General features: G+C 33.9%; 1 protein-coding gene across 1 annotated transcript; it reads left to right on the plus strand.

Moving 5' to 3' along the window:
- Positions 1-385: 385 nt before the first annotated feature.
- LOC132611585 (heat shock cognate 70 kDa protein 2-like) lies at positions 386-1,700 on the plus strand (the record flags this gene model as incomplete). The annotated part of the gene is made up of 2 exons (XM_060325995.1): positions 386-881; positions 1,681-1,700. Coding segments are annotated over 2 exons (516 nt in total), but the record flags the coding sequence as incomplete, so codon positions are not given.
- Positions 1,701-17,406: the final 15,706 nt, after the last annotated feature.

Below are 17,406 nucleotides of genomic sequence, written 5' to 3' on the forward strand. Positions count from 1 at the left end.
ATAATTTTCCTGGCCTTCATTTATTTAAGAAGTCAATCACCCATTTTATACTGTAAATTGAAATTAAAACAAGGCACAAAAAGCATAAAATTACATAAAGAAAATTTTGCTTGCCATAGCTACCTCTAAGACATATTTATGAATAATGACTACTTTATTCTTCATTTAATTTTCATAGCTTTATTTTTCCAAAATTACATTCCGTAACTGGTCCAGTAACTTTCAAAATACATATACCTGTCTCTATTCTCCCTCACTACACATTTAAGATTTTTCATCTTCTCCAAATTCTAAAATAAAAATTCTCTCTTCTCTCCTCTCCTTCCCCTCCCTGCCGCCTCTCACCCCCCCCCCCCCCCCCTCTCTCTCTCTCTCTCTCTCTCTCTCCGTTCCCTCTCCTCAGCACTTTGTTCAAGAATTTAAACGAAAGAACAAGAAGGACATCACTGGTAACCCGAGAGCTCTTAGAAGATTGAGGACAGCTTGTGAAAGGGCGAAAAGAACTCTTTCCCCCACTGCCCAGACAAACATTGAAATCGATTCCCTATACGAGGGAGTTGACTTCTATACGAGCAATACTCGTGCTAGATTTGAGGATCTGAACATGGATATTTTCAGGAAGTGTATGGAGCCCGTTGAGAAATGTTTGAGGGATGCCAAGATGGACAAAAGCACTGTACATGATGTTGTTCTTGTTGGTGGATCTACTCGAATTCCCAAGGTTCAACAGCTTTGCAAGACTTCTTTAACGGGAAAGAGCTTTACAAGAGCATCAACCCAGATGAAGTTGTTGCCTATGGTGCTGCCATTTCTCCGCCGCCCAAAGAGAGAATGGAGAGCTAAAACATGTTTTATTACGGCGTTAATAGTTCCTTTGAATTGTATTTCATTGTATTTCAATCCATTCATTTTTTTTGGTGTAAATATAGTGAATGTTCCAAATATAGAACCTAATTTTACTTCACTTTGTTTTCACGATTTTTGTATTTTGTTGTATTTTAATGTATTCATCTTTTTTTAGTGTAAATATAGTGAATGTTACAAATATAAAGTATGTTTTTACTCCACTTTATTTTCACGATTTTTATATTTGCGCTGTATTTCAATGTATTCATCTTGTCTTTTGGTGTAAATATTGTGAATGTTCCGATGGGACATTTGTAAACAATGATATACAGCCGCTGGGACATTTGTATTTCGTTGTATTTCAAAATGATGAAATACAGCCCCTGGTGTATTTACGTATTTCTAAAAATTTGGAATGGAGTAATTTGGAGAGAGAAACGTGAGCTGTTATGGAACTTCAGCCGTTATGCGTGATACATGGTTAACTTAATTTGACTTACCATTTAAAATGAAAAAAGAGAATCTATTCCATAAATACAACCTATTTTTACTCTGCCGGATTTTATATTTTCGTGTATTTCAAAAAACGTGAACTCTGCCGGATTTTATATTTCTGTGTATTTCAAAAACGCGAAATATAACTGAATACAATAAAAACTAGCTACGGTTTATAAATATAGAAAAAATAGCTATAAATTATTAGAAGTTATTAAAATGTAACTGTTTATGTAAGTGGAAACTTACGTAAACACAAACATATATGACCCGAACCCACCAAATGTGACGATCCGGAAGTTATATATCTTTTTGTTTTTTTTGGATTTTCTTTTTAAGGTTTGGCTGAAGAAGAGTGAGATTTTGATGATGGGATTATGGGAATAGACGGAAGGGTGGAATTTTGTATTGATTACATGGCTGACTATTGGCCGTTGGATTGTTTCGAGTGGGTATTGATACACGGTGGGGATGAGATTAAGGTGAATGTGGAAAATCAGGATGAATATTTCCTCTTTTGGTAATGGAAAAATGAATTTTGGAACAAAATAATATTCCCTCCAGATCAAAAAGAGGGTCCGCTTATTTTTTATTTTATTTTTTTGGATAAAAAGAGTGTCCACTTATCAAATCAAAAAAGAATTAACCTTGTTTTTCCAGATTTATTCCTATTAAGTGCTATGTGATCAAATCTCAATACATATTTAATTAGGGTCAGTTTAGTCAAATTAACTGTTTTTGTCTAGGAGTTAATATTTTCTTAAGAGGTGTGCAAATGGCTAAGTGGACACTCTTTTTGATCCGCCGGGAGTAACGAAGATGATAGGAAAATGAGCATCTTAATAATGGCTTATTAACGTCCATTTATTATTAATGATATTTTTATTTCCCATTAAAAAATTTGTGTGGGAACAGGTTCGTAATTTTCCGATTAACTAAGATATAGAGAAAAGTCATCAAACGCGGGAAAATAAACTTGAGTTTAACAATCAATGAAATTTAATGTATTAATACATACACAAAAAATGAAATAATGTTGATACACTATCTTGTAGCCTATACTTATCAGCTTAAAAATTAAGATGCAAAATTAATTTAAGGTAATTTAGATTCTTCTATATTTTGAGGAGTAAGTAGTTTTTTAAGGGATGTGTCAAAGGAAAAATCACCGACTAATGCGAATCGGAGGGAGTACTATTTTAAGTTTTGCATATGGGTTTAGGTTGGGTCGCTTCTCTTTTAATTAGATTTGTATTCATTAAGTTAAAAAGAAAAACAAAAAAAAGAGTAAAAGAATTTACAAGTTGGATTTCGTGAAGCCAGAATTTTCATTAAGAGTGTGGGGGGTGGGGGGTTCAAATATTAAGAAGTAAACATACAAATAAGTCAGGGAGATTCAACATCTATTATATATATACTTTAAAAGATAATTTCAACCTTGAATATGCAGTGTAATTTTCGGCTGAAAGAGATGAACCCCCTTGGTCCCACTTGGCTCCACCCCTGTCCGGCAGTATTAACTTTTGTGTTGGTAGGGTGAAAGTTTTGTGATTTTTTCTGTTAGATAATATAGTTATGTGACTTTCGTGAAAAGAAGCCATATAGTTATGTGATTATCTCTGAAATTTACCCCCTTTTGGAGTTACTATAAATGATGATTATAAGATGTAAATCGTAAAGTCTTATTTATATAAGTTTTTTTTCATACTGAAATATTCGATTACCTAGAAATATAATTAGTCATAAATGAGTTAGGGTAACAAAATTTGAGCATTATTTCTTAAATTTAGCTAGCACTCCTCCCAAGAATATTTTTACTCCAAGAATAATTACAATCTAACTATTCTACAAGCATTTTATTAGATAACTAGATGGCGTGTGCCTATGCTGCGCACGGGCCCAACACTTTGGATTGTATAGTGTATCTATGTGTACGTAGTTGTGTACAATTGTAAGGATTTATGTATTGGGCAGTGATAGTATATATATTTTATATTCCTAATAAACATACTTAAATTTGCACTGTCGATGCATATATATAGATGAACATTAATACATATACCCAAATATTATTTGTCTATTAAGTGAAATTATGTGAGCATGATAAAATAGTGAAAAGTAAAAGGAGTGTAAAAATGACACGTGACCAAAAACGTAATTAATACATGCCATTTGAAATGACATCATCTGTTATGATGCAATTTTTATGAGCAGGGGTAAAATTGGGAAAGTATGAATATATTTAATACTAAGCTATAATAAGATTTTACTTTTAACTAATGAAATTATTCAATGGCAAGTGCTTTGACCAAATTGCCCTTGGTTGCCCTTGGTCGACGATCCACTGCTTCAACTCATGCTTTTATATAGTTTAGTTTTAAAAAAAAGAATTTGTCTATTGCAAATTAAAAACTAAAAAAAAAAGGAAGAAATTGCACGAATTGTCCTTCAAATGGGCTGGTATTTAATTTTTGCCTTTAGCAATTAATTTTAGGAATAAATTCAATAATATACAATCTAGCATAAAATATTATATCCACGTAGTTATATTTTTAATTTACATCCGTATAGCCAACTTTTTTTACAATAGTGTTTATACACACGATATACAACATTATACACTTACTGTAAATAATGTGTCGATCTTATATACAAGTTTATAATAATGTATAAAAGGGTTATTTTGGGTAATATAAAAAATATGAGTCATTTCAGGTAAATATTTTTTTCCAAATAGACATAGGCTGTTATTTTTCCTAAATTTTATGCCTAGTGGCCATAAGTTTTTAATGGTGTGGAACATAACTTGTGAGATATTATGATGCAGAAATATAAATTTATACCCCATAATTTTTTTTTGAGCTACAAAAATTAAACAGCAACACAAAATAAGGGCATAAGTGACAATGAGCCTAAAATATGTGGAGAAAGTTTTGGTAGGACCCATCGCACTCATGTGAATCCCCACCTTATTTTTTTATTTTTTACATGAGTAGGAGATGGACCCCCCCTCCCTTTTTTTTAACATGAGTTGTAGGTGGACGACGAAACCACCTCCGTCAATTTTTGTTTAGGGAAGGAAGGAGTTTTGTATTAAGTTGACATCAGAAGGTGTAATACATGTTATCCATAAATTTGGAATATCCAATAAAACCGTTAGAAAAACAACACAATAAGAGAAAGTGAATACTTTGATTTACCAACAAAGGGGCCACTTTTTTGGACAGTCATTCAAAACTGCTGCAAATGCAGCGCGTGGAATAGAAATTCAACTGAATGAATCCACCATTATTGACTTAACGGGGGATACTTTGAGAATTACATAGATATTGCTTGATTTTTTAATATGGGGTCCATTTTTTTTTATTTTGCTTGATTTTTTAAAATATGAGGTCCACGATTTTTTTTTTACATGAGTTGGAGGTAAAAAAAAAGTACCATATTTTTTTAGACTGTCTAAAAAAAATAATATAGCGGTTTTTGTGTTCAATTTAAATAGTTATTTTTTTTCCTGAATTTCTCTTTCTTAAATCTTCTCTAAGCGTACCTTTACCATTTTCTGAACTTATTATCATTATTTAAATGTCCTATTTTTTTTCCTTCTTCACGTGGACCCCATCTTATTTTTTTTATCTCTACTATTATGGAAGAGTAGGCCCCATCTTGTATTATATTTCAATTAATTGAAAAGATCAATAAATTATTTTACTTAGTCCGAATTTCATGCCATCATCTCTTTCTACTCAACAACACTGAAAAACGCTTTCATGTGTCAGCATCTGCTGTAGTCTTAAATTTTTAAGTATAGACTAACTTCATCATTTTAAGAAAATATGTGTATACGTTTCTTGACCATTTATATTTCGTATTCTCGATGTTATTCCTCATTATTTGTGTGAGACATATGTGTCTAAACTTATACCCAAAAGTATAAGTTTTAAATCTTTTGGTTTTATGACTTCTTTAGCGGTTTTTGTGTTCAATATAAATAGTTATTTCTTTTTTCCTGAATTTCTCTTCTTTAAATTTTCTCTAAGCGTACCTTTACCATTTTCTGAACTTATTTAAATGTCCTTTTTTTTTCCTTCTTCACGTGGACCCCACCTTATTATTATATTTTTTTTGCAATTATCTCTTAATTCTTGACGTGGATCCCACCTTAATTCTTTTTAATTTTTTTTTCTACTATTATAGAAGAGTGGGCCCGACTTTTTTTTTTTTTTTTTTTTATAATTTACTATTATAGAAGACCGTTTATATTTCGTCTTCTTGATGTTATTCCTCATTATTGGTGTGAGACGTATGTGTCTAAACTTATACCCAGAGGTATAAGTTTTAAATCTTTTGGTTTTATGACTTCTTTAGCAGTTTTTGTGTTCAATTTAAATCGTTATTTCTTTTTTCTCGAACTTCTCTTCTTTACATTTTCTCTAAGCATACCTTTATCATTTTTGAACTTGTTACCATTATTTAAATATCTTTTTTTTCTTGTTGCAATTGTCTCCTACTTCTTCACGTGGATCCCACCTTTTTTTTTTTTTTTTGCAGTTATCTCTTAATTCTCCACACGAACTCCACCTTAATTTTTTTAATCTCTATATGTGGTAATGTTGCATTCATGTATTGCCAATTAATTCTTTAGATCATAGGTGCAAATTAGAGGCTGTTTTAGGGTGGATGTTGCAAGTTCAAATGAATTTAATACTTCCAGCTCGAAATATATACATGTATAGTGTAGTGCACACTTAACTTCTATGTATCTAGTTTGAAAGTAGACATACTCATACGGTAATTAAAAGAGTGGACTCCACCTTAATTTTTTTTCATTCCTATTATTATAAGAGATTGGGCTCCACCTTAATTTTTGTACTATTAAAGAAGATTGAGGCTCACCTTATTATTATTATTTTTTTTTTTCCAGAGTGACTGGCAAATTCTTAGAGTGACTGACGACGATGATATAGAAACTGATGTTTCTATATCGTAGTAAAATGTCCTTGTACGGAAAAGAGTCACAAAAATCAATTAAGGGTGCTTTTATAAAGTAAAATTATGTTAAGTGACAACAATATTCGTGCTGATTTGATTAGAGAGCAACTTTCTTGCAAATCAATAAGCTGGATATGTTGGGTTTTTTTTCCTTCATACGGATTGCCAAAAGATTTGTAAAGAAAAGTCTACTTTTGAAAAGAAGCATATCTGGTTTCAAACTTTCAAAACTTCTTTAAAAAAATCTGCTCTAAACAATTGATCCATAATGCAACTCTTTGCTGTGCTCCAAACTTATTCCTATAATCCTATCCAATCCGTTGACTTTGTTTTTCCTAAAGAGAAGCTGAATCAATTAAAATAGATGACTTCTTTTTACAAAAGAGAAGCATAATCAATTAAAATAGACAAATAGACTAGAGAAAAAACAATGTACAATTCAAAATTTTTAAGTCCCCCCAAAAATCAAATCCGACCATGGTGTGATATATAGAATTCAACATTATTAAGATAGAACCTTATATACGTAGTATATATAATTATTGTTAGATATATATTTTAGAACTCACGATGTTTAAATTCTGAATCAGTTGCTTATTAATGTTACATGTATATATGGTTCTTTACGAAGGCAAATTGGTTTGACCCCACTACTGATCATCCCTACAGGATTAGTTTATTGTCCTCTTTGACTTAGTAAGAAGTCGTTTGGACATGGTTTGAAATCATATTTGGACATATAATTTGGATATTTTAAGTTGTATTTTCTCTTATAGACATAAAAACTCACAAGTTGTGAAAACTATCAAAACATTTCAAATTCTTATACAATCTTACCAAACGAGCAAGTCATTCATAACAAAATTAATACGCTACTAGAAGGCCTTTCTAAAAAAATACAACATCAATTGATCAAACTTTAGTTCAATAAAAATGAAAAATTTGACATGAATAGTAATGTAACTACTTTTTAATAGAATCATCCCACATTGTAGACATAAATAAAGGTTGGCGGAAGTTAATGAGGCTGGTAAATGGTTGGTGGGAGTAATTGTTAAAAATATTTACCAACTTATATTATGGGTCTTTTTTTATAAAATATAAACTTATGGGTCAAGTTTTATATTTAAAATTTTTGAAATCCCAAATCATGCCTTTTTGGATGATTTGGGGTTTGAAACCATGAGATGAAATGCATATTCAAACGCTGATTTCATCTCATGGTTTCAAACCGCATGTCCAAATGCCTACAGAGTTTAAGAAACTTCATAAAGGTGAGTGATAAGACAAGATTAATTAACTTCTAGAGCAAAGCCACATGATGGTCTTAGCTCTGGTACTTACTCCAGTATTAGATTTTCATGCAAACGCAACATGTGCCTCACAGTCCTAGTAAAAAGTTTACAATAGGAGCTATGTCTTAAGGTGTGTTTGGTATGGAGGAGAATGTTTTCTTAAAAAATAAACAAACTTTCTTTGTTTTTCTATTTGATTAGTAAGCAGAAATATTGTTCCGAAGGCATTACATATAGATAAATATTATAAAAGTGAAGGAGCATGGGGTCGGGGGTTAGGCTTGGGGGGTGATCGAGGTAGGGCGTTCTCGGGTGTGGGGGCAGTGGTAGGGGTTGGGGTGGTGGTGGTGGTGGGAGCATGGGTGTTGGGGCGGGTTGCGGGTAAGGGGGTGAAAGTTGGCGGTGGGGAGGATATATATATATATAATCGGTGTGGAATGTCATCTATGAAATTTCTTTATTTAAACTTTCATCAGAAAAGTCATTTTCCTTAAGCTTCTTGTTCCTTAGAAAAATTGTTTTCCAAAATATTTTTTCCAATCAAATATGAGAAAATTGAAAAATATTTTCTTCCCTATTAGAACACTTTTGTGATGAAACTCTTAAGGTAAAGTAATTCAAGTAAAGTCAAATCTTTCATCAATGAGTATGGTGGGATCGATGAATGAGATCTTTTTAACATTAACCAAATATTTTAAATTATATTCGAGCTTTGGTTTGAGAATTTTTTTCCTCCTTTTGTGGCTCTTAAGCAGCACGAAACGAATTAGTCGAGCTAGCTCTAAACTTCAAATCGAATTTACAAAGAAAAGAAAAAAGTAAAGTCAAAGATGTAGCCTCTCATGACGATACATATAAGCTAGCCATCATTAAGTGAAATAGTGAAAAGAAAAGTCCTAATCAAAAACATCATATTCTTTGCAACTGTCTACAATGAAAGGTGTAATTATAATTAAAAAAAAGTAAAGAGTCTTCTTCCTAACTGTATAAAAAGGTGAAAACCTAACCCAAATTTTGTTTCTATTCCAAACTTTCTCTTTTGGCCAATCAAGTCATGTTTTCACACTACACATAATCCATGTTTTTCAATGAATTTGGTGAAAAACATAGAAAGACAATAAAGGGGGACTAATATAAAGTTGTATTCCTTAACAAACACATTCTGTGATTCATAATTAAAATCTCATCTTTAGTTTTTTTTAAGGAAACTGGAATATTTATATTAATACTAATATTGTTCAGAAATATTACAACCCACAGATATGCCTTTTTATTAGGGCATTCTGATTTCCAATCTAAGTTCAACTAGTTTAAGTACATATAACACTATCCGAAATAATTCTGTCAAAATGTGTTCCCTCTCTATCTTATTTAGTTTGTTCTGCATTGGGAACTTCCTTAGCCAAAATATATGCTACTTTATTGCCCTGCCTAAAATTATGGTTGATCATCAGCTACTCTACATGGAGCATTAACCACCTGCAATCACGAATAATGGTGTCATATATATGTTGAATATTCTAGTTCTAACTTGTGACTGCCTCTGTTGAGTCTGTTTCGATCTCCAATAGGCTAATCTTGAAATCCCTTGCTATTTGAATTAAGACCTTCTTGCTTATTAAAATGTTATTGATAATACAGTAGGAATCGATTTTCTTTATTTTCATTTAATAAACTAAATAGGTAAATTCAATAATGGTACAGACAAGCCACTATAATCATCAACATCACTAGCTAAATGATAGTTGAAGATTTTTTTTTTTTAAATAGAAAGAATAGTTGCAGTGAATGCTCTAGTAGTAGTACTATAATTACACATCATGAAGATTGATAAATAGTTTAGTAAATACCAGTGGCGCACTATCTCTTCATTTGATTTGAATCATCCTGATTTAGCTGTTCAGACTAAGAAAAATGACATGGTTAATGTACATGATATATACAAGTAAAACTATAGATAAAAACATGTATGATTAAGTCTGGTGTACTGTTTTGATGACACTATATCTTGGTCTTGGTCACTACCCAGTGTAATCCCACAATAGTGAGGTCTGGGGAGGGTAAGATGTACGCAGCCTTACCCCTACCTGGGTAGGGAGACTGTTTCCGATTGACCCTCGGCAACCCTCCTCCTTTATCCGGGCTTGGGACCGGCAATGTGAGCGAGCTCACACAGGGTTGACACTATATATTGTTGAAAAACTCTTAGAGTTGAGGGGAATGAAGCCTGGTCCGAAATAACTCATTATAAAATAATTGATTGATCGACTTTGATATGTGACGGATCTAGAATTTAAGTTCTAAAATATATATATGTACTTGTTTTTCATACATATACAGGGTTCAACGACCCTGAAACCCAAGGTTGAATCCGCCACTGACTCTTTTATAGAATGATTTCGAACCAGACAACATTCTCCCCAACAAAATCTTGGTTTTCCCATCATGTTTCACTTTGGAGTAAAGAAGAAGAAGAGGAGGAGGAATATGAATATATAATATTGGAGTTGAGACTCAGAAAGAGAGATATCTTGATTTTGGTTTAAAGGACCATATGCATGACATACATATAGGACCCTTAATATATATACGTAAAGAATGACTATTTTGCCCTTTTGCTTTTCTAGCTATTATTTTTATAGTTCTTTTCTATTTTTAAGAATTCGTGTTAATTTCGAACGGTAAAAATAGATTAGGTAATTGAATAATTAATTTTATTAAGATTTGGTATAGTTTTAGTTAGGGGAAGTAATGGCCAGTTGCCTCTTACCAATTCGTCTATAAGTATGGTAAGGGAGAATCAAAGATCATTTGACTTCACAATTAATTAAAATGAATCTTAATAACAAAACAATACATAGTCAAATAGACAATGGAGTATATATCTTCGCACAAATTAATTCTACACATCAAGGATAAGCTTGGTTAATTAGGGGGAGTTGACTACTTGAGTTAGACCATTTGCCTCTTACAAATTAATTTAGTTGGAGTTAAGGCCATTTGCCTCTTACTTACAATTTAATAAAGTCCAAATTACAATTCCTTAACAAGTACGTGGACCATGGTAGAAATAGAGAATCAAGGCTTTTAGCCCCCCTTACCCTGCCCACCCGACAAACCCATGTTCTAAAATAACCCGATTATCATTAGTAAAAAGTGTAGAAAATGAAAAAAAAATGGTCTGTTATGTTTGGTGTAGGCTTAAAATAGTCTCTTGAATATATTTTTAAGCAGTTTTGGTCCTTTAAGTTGTCAAAAAGATTTAATTTCCGTCAAGTACTTTAACAAACTATGTCTTAGATTTAAGGGAACCGTGAAAAAAATAAATCACCAGAAATACTGATAAAGTTCCGTTAAATTCTATAGACCGCAACATAAAATACTGCACTGGACACTGAAAAATAGCAAAAGGCGCACCAAATTCTAGAAATAGACCAAGAATTAGCATTAACTATAAAAACTACACGTCAAAATATGAGTTTTCGCTAAAAAAGAAAATTCACAATTCCCCTGATCAATTTTAAACAAAATTTATTACGTAAATATTTGATTGAGACCAAAAGTGTTCACTTTTAGCAAATTTAAAGAATCAAAATTGATCAAAAGTATATTTAAGGGATTACTTTTGAACCTACCCAAACATAAGGGACCATTTTTATTATTCTCTGTAGAGAGTGTAGCTATAACTATTATCTCTCTCTAATATAACTGTCCAATCAAGAATCATTATCGGCTAACATGAATATTTGGAAATACAGCGCAACAATTACCATTAAGCACACACGTGTGTATATATATATATATAAAACTAGGTATAAATAAGGTGATATAACACATTTTTATGACCAATGCAAATGTATTTATCTTTTATCTCCTTTTTCTTTTTACCTTTTTTAATTCCCTTTTATACTAAAAAAACAACACTATAGAAGAGGATAAAAAGAAGAAAATAATGACCCGCTTGGTGACTTTTTAAAGTTGCAGTTATGACATTCTTAATACCTGCATTTATAACATTTATAAATGAAAGAATTAAAGACACGCAAAGAAAGGAGAGTAAAAGCTAGCAATTCTATTTACGATATCAATCCAAAGGGCAATAATATGTAAAGTCAAGCAGAGAATCACAAAGCATTTCAAACAGGGGCGGATCTAGTAAGGCGGGTGGGGATGCCACGCCACCCGCACACTTCGAGCAAAATCTTGTATATATATGTGAGTATATATGGAAAATAGTATAAATATGTAAAATGACACTCCGACTAACAAATGATTGTTTGGTGCCACTGGTGAAGGGCCGAAAGTTGTGCCCACAGCACCTGGGATCAAGTCCAACTTGCACCAATTTTTTTAAAGACTTCTCTTTTCTAAGAAGCTTACAGAAGATTCGTTTCTCCTTTTTTCTTATTTTCTTTTGTAGGAATTATTAGAGACGATGATGATGATAAGAGAGAAGACGATGATGATAAACGATGATGAAGATATCGATGATATCGATGAGTATTCAACCGGGTTCAAAGTTTATGGGCTGATGTATGGGCTCTTACAATTATTTGTTCTAATGGGCTACTGCAGTGATTTAATGATATGGCCCAATACCAGCAGAACAAAGATATGGCCCAAATGCCCAATGCCTTGATAGATAATATTACCCATGTGATCAATTAATTGAACAAGGACAAGTCACTATCAGATTTACATAGAAAGGAATAAAGTTAGTTAGAGAATAGCCAATAGGAATTAGACAAAATTGTATAGGAATTAAACATTATTCTTTTATTTTATTTAGGATACATGTACAAATAGGTGCACCTTCCTTTTGAGAAATAGACACAGAATTTCCAAAATCATCTTCCATTACATTTGTACATGGTATCAGAGCAGTAAGCTCGATCCAGTCCAAATATCAACATAAATCATATTTTGTGTATCTTCTTCAGTGAAGTCAAATGGCTCAATCACCACCAACTGCTGCTGAAACGAGCAGCACTGAAAAAGCAGTCACATATGAAGCCAATCACCCCTATCATCTCAACAATTCAGATTCACCAGGAATGACACTAGTTAATAGTGTGTTTGATGGTAGAGGATACCCGGGATGGAGGAGATCTATTCTCTTATCTCTCTCAACCAAGAAGAAGCTTGGTTTCATCAATGGAACCTGCAAATCTCCAGATCTGAACTCTGCAGAATATGAACAATGGTCATGTGCCAATGATATGGTCATTACTTGGATCACAAATGCATTGACAAAAGACATTGCTGACAGTGTTATACACTCTAATACAGCACAGGAATTGTGGGAAAGTCTAGAGCAAATGTTTGGAAGGTCAAATGGTGCCAAACTCTAGCACTTACAAAAGGAAATAACAAGTCTGGTTCAAGGTAATGATGATGTTGCTAAGTATTTCACCAAACTCCAGAAATTATGGGATGAATTAGATGCTATTCATGTCATTGTATGCTGCTCATGTCCTTGTGTATGTGAGGGTAAAGAAAAACTAACAAAATCTCTACAGGATCAAAGACTAATTCAGTTTTTGATGGGGTTAAATGGCATTTATACACAGGCAAGAGGGAATATTCTAATGATGAATCCCTTGCCTAGTATGGACCTTGCATAGTCACTACTTTTGCAAGATGAGAACCAGAGAGAAGTGTATGCAAATGCACACTCAACATCTGATTCTACATCTTTTATGGCTGCTGGATTAAGTCAACAGCCCCATGCTCAGTTGTTTAGTGAGTTTGCAGCTTTCATGGCATTAGGGAATGAGAAACAGGTTCAGAAATTTAAGAACCATTCATTCAAAGGAGGAAACACACCACAGAGGTTTAACAATTCTGCTCAGAGGTTTGTTAAGCCACAACAAAGGTTTAAAGGAAAGAAAAAGTACAACCCAAATGTTAACTGCACATATTGTGGGAAAACAGGACACACACAGGATGATTGTTACAAGTTGCATGGATTCCCACCTGATTTTGAGTTCACTGACTCTAAAGAATATCAAGGTACTATCAAGGCAAATGCAGTAGTAACACATGAGGAGGAAGAAAGCATGGGTGGATACAACAATGATATCAACAGGAATCTGGCACAGCAATACACCAAGGAAGAAATTAAGGAAATGATGCATTTATACAAACAAGCAAAACTGGGGCAATTAGGAAATCCAAGCATAAATGCTAATGCTGTGGCTGGTACTATTCTTAAATACTCTAATTCAGTTTTTAGCAGTCTCAATTCAAGCACCTGGATAATTGATTCAGGAGCATCAGAACACATGTGTTATAATCCTAATTCATTCATGTTTCTCATTCCTCTTCCTGTACCTTTGAACATTAATTTACCTAACTCTTTCAAGGTAAATGTTACTCATACAGGAAGCATTCCTATTCTGCCAAGTCTCATTTTGGAAAATGTTCTCCATGTTCTAGAATTTCAGTATAACTTATTATCTGTGCATAAGTTATGTGTTCAAATCAAGTGTGATGCAATATTTACATGTAGTAAGTGTCTCTTGTAGGACCATTCAATGAGGAGTCCTCAAGTTTTTGGTGAAGTGAGAGAAGGACTATATCTACTGGAACCTACTGATTCTAAGTCTATGTGTTTATTTAATGCAAATGTTCTTTCAATTCCAAAAGGAAGAAATTCCAATTCAGAATCTGTTGCTATTTCTGCACATGTTAAAGCTAATTCTAATGTAAAACTTTGGCATGTAAGGTTGGGGCATCTCCCATTTTCAGTAATGAAGCATTTACATTTCCTTCATTGTGATTCTATTTCTGATTTCATCTGTGATGTGTGTCCTAAAGCTAAACAAACTAAGCTTCCATTTCATGTGAGTAGTATCAAAACAAAAGAAATATTTAAACTCATTCACATTGATACATGGGGACCATATAAATCAACCACTTACAATGGATTTAGATATTTCCTAACTATTATGGATGATTTTAGTAGAGGAACTTGGACATTTTTGTTAAGCACCAAGAGTAATGCTTTTCTCATTCTCAAGAGTTTTCTTTCTATGGTTGAAAGACAGTTTCATGTGAAGGTGAAGATGATAAGATCTGATAATGCCCTAGAATTAGGAAAAGGGACACAAGAGGCAACTTATTTTGCTTCAGAGGGGATCATTCATCAAATGTCTTGTGTAGGGACCCCTCAACAGAATGGCATTGTTGAAAGGAAACACAGACATCTCTTAGAAATTGCAAGAGGTCTGATGTTTCAATCCAACATGCCTGTTACTTACTAGGGGGAGTGTATTCTAACAGCTACATACATTATAAACAGATTGCCTTCTAGTGTCCTCAAAGGGAAAACTCCTTATGAAATCATTTTCAAACAATTGCCAGATTACTCTCACCTAAGGAATTTTGGGTGTTTGTGTTATGCCTCTACTCTAACTCAGGGAAGGAGTAAGTTTGATCACAGGGCAAAGGCTTGTGTGTTGTTAGGATATCCTTTGACCCCAAAAGGATACAAATTATTAGAATTAGATACCAAGAAAGTTGTGGTGTCTAGGGATGTCAAATTTCATGAGAATCATTACCCTTTTGCTGTTTCTACTGCATCTAAGGTACCTATTTTTTCAGATCATTCATCACATATTTTTTTGGACACCACTTCTTCACCATTTGATATGACTAGTCCTGATGCAACACATGATCAGTCTCCTTCCAGTTCTTCCAGTTCCCTGACAAATACACCTGATTCTTCCTTATCTTCTCATTCATTTTCTGATCATTCTGATCCCACTACATGTCCTATCTCTCCTCCTATCTCTACTGATTTAACCCATGCTATTAACTCTCAACTTGAACCACAACCCAGAAGGTCAGCCAGATCAAACAAAGGAACTCTTCCTTCCCACCTTAATGAATATTTTTGTAACACTATTTTTCTTAGTAATGTTACAGAGTCCTGTTTTGCTACTCTTACTACACCCACCATTCTATCTTTCAATGCTCTTTCTAAGCCAAATCAACTCATTTTAGAATCTGTTGCTACAATTAAAGAACCTACCAGTTTTAATCAGGCTTGTCATCATCCTGGATGGCTGAAGGCCATGGAAGATGACCTAGAGGCACTACAATCAAATCAAACTTGAGATTTAGTTTCTTTACCCCCAGGAAGAAAAGCTCTTCCTTGCAAATGGGTATATAAAGTCAAACAATATGCAGATGGTACTATAGAAAGGTTAAAGGCTCGACTAGTCATAAGAGGGGATATACAGACTGAGGGGGTTGATTTCAATGAGACTTTCTCCCCAGTAGTTAAAATGACTACAATAAGATGTTTGCTAGCTATTGCAGTAAAGAAAGGTTGGGATGCGTCACAATTTGATGTGAATAATGCCTTCTTGCAAGGTGATTTACAAGAAGAAGTCTACATGAAATTTCCCTCTGGTTTAGATCCCCCTATTCCTGGTTTGGTGTGCATACTTAGAAAGTCTCTATATGGTTTAAAACAAGCCTCCAGGCAGTGGTATGCCAAGCTTGCTGGTGCATTAACATTTAAAGGATACACAGCCTCACTCAATGATTACTCTCTTTACTTTAAACATACAGGATCTTTGGTCTCTATTGTTGCAGTGTATGTTGATGACATACTTATTACTGGCAACAATCATCAGGAAATTAAGAATCTTAAGATGTTTCTTCATTCAGAATTCAAGATTAAGGATGTTGGTCTCATCCACTATTTCTTGGGAATGGAAATTTTAAGGGAAGATCATGGTATGATTATCAGTCAGAACCTTGGACCTCCTCGATGAATTTGATGTTTCCCACCTTGCCTCTGTTTCTTCTCCAATGGATCCATCAGCAAAATTATCTGCAACAACAGGAGAAATATTATCAGATTCCACCACCTATAGACATCTTGTTGGAAAATTGAATTATTTGACTCATACTAGGCCGGATTTATCTTTTGCTGTGTTGACACTGAGTCAATTTATGCAAACGCCTACTATAGATCATTTCAATGCGGGATTGCGAGTGTTACGTTACCTTAAGAAATACCCCTGCCATGGGATTCTTCTCAATGCTTCACCAACCTTTTCTCTATCTGCCTTCTGTGATGCCGATTGGGCGACTTGCCGTGACATTCGTCGTTCTGTAAGTGGGTTTTTTTATTAGCACTTATTTATTGGAAGTCCAAGAAACAAGCTTCCGTCTCTTTATCCTCCGCCGAGGCTGAATACCGCTCCATGCGGCGATTGGTTGCGGAATTAACCTGGATGACTCGTTTGCTCTCAGATCTGTCGATTTCTTCTCTGATTTCGGTGCCTATACATTCTGACAGCAAGGCGACTATCGACATTGCTCGGAATCCCGTGTTTCATGAAAGAACGAAACACGTTGAGCTAGATTGCCATTTTGTCCGGCAACAGTATCTCTCCGGATTGATTTCACTTTCTTTTGTGCCATCAAAGGACCAACTTGCCGATATTTTCAGGAAATCTCTAGCTGGCCCGTCGCATCATCATCTTCTTCGCAAGTTGGGAGTCACTAAGATCCCCTCCAACTTGAAGGGGGTGTAGGAATTATTAGAGACGATGATGATGATAAGAGAGAAGACGATGATGATGATAAGAGAGAAGACGATGATGATAAACGATGATGAAGATATCGATGATATCGATGAGTATTCAACCGGGTTCAAAGTTTATGGGCTGATGTATGGGCTCTTACAATTATTTGTTCTAATGGGCTGCTGCAGTGATTTAATGATATGGCCCAATACCAGCAGAACAAAGATATGGCCCAA

This window comes from Lycium barbarum, chromosome 9 (assembly GCF_019175385.1).
Source record: "Lycium barbarum isolate Lr01 chromosome 9, ASM1917538v2, whole genome shotgun sequence".
Lineage (NCBI taxonomy): Eukaryota > Viridiplantae > Streptophyta > Magnoliopsida > Solanales > Solanaceae > Lycium > Lycium barbarum.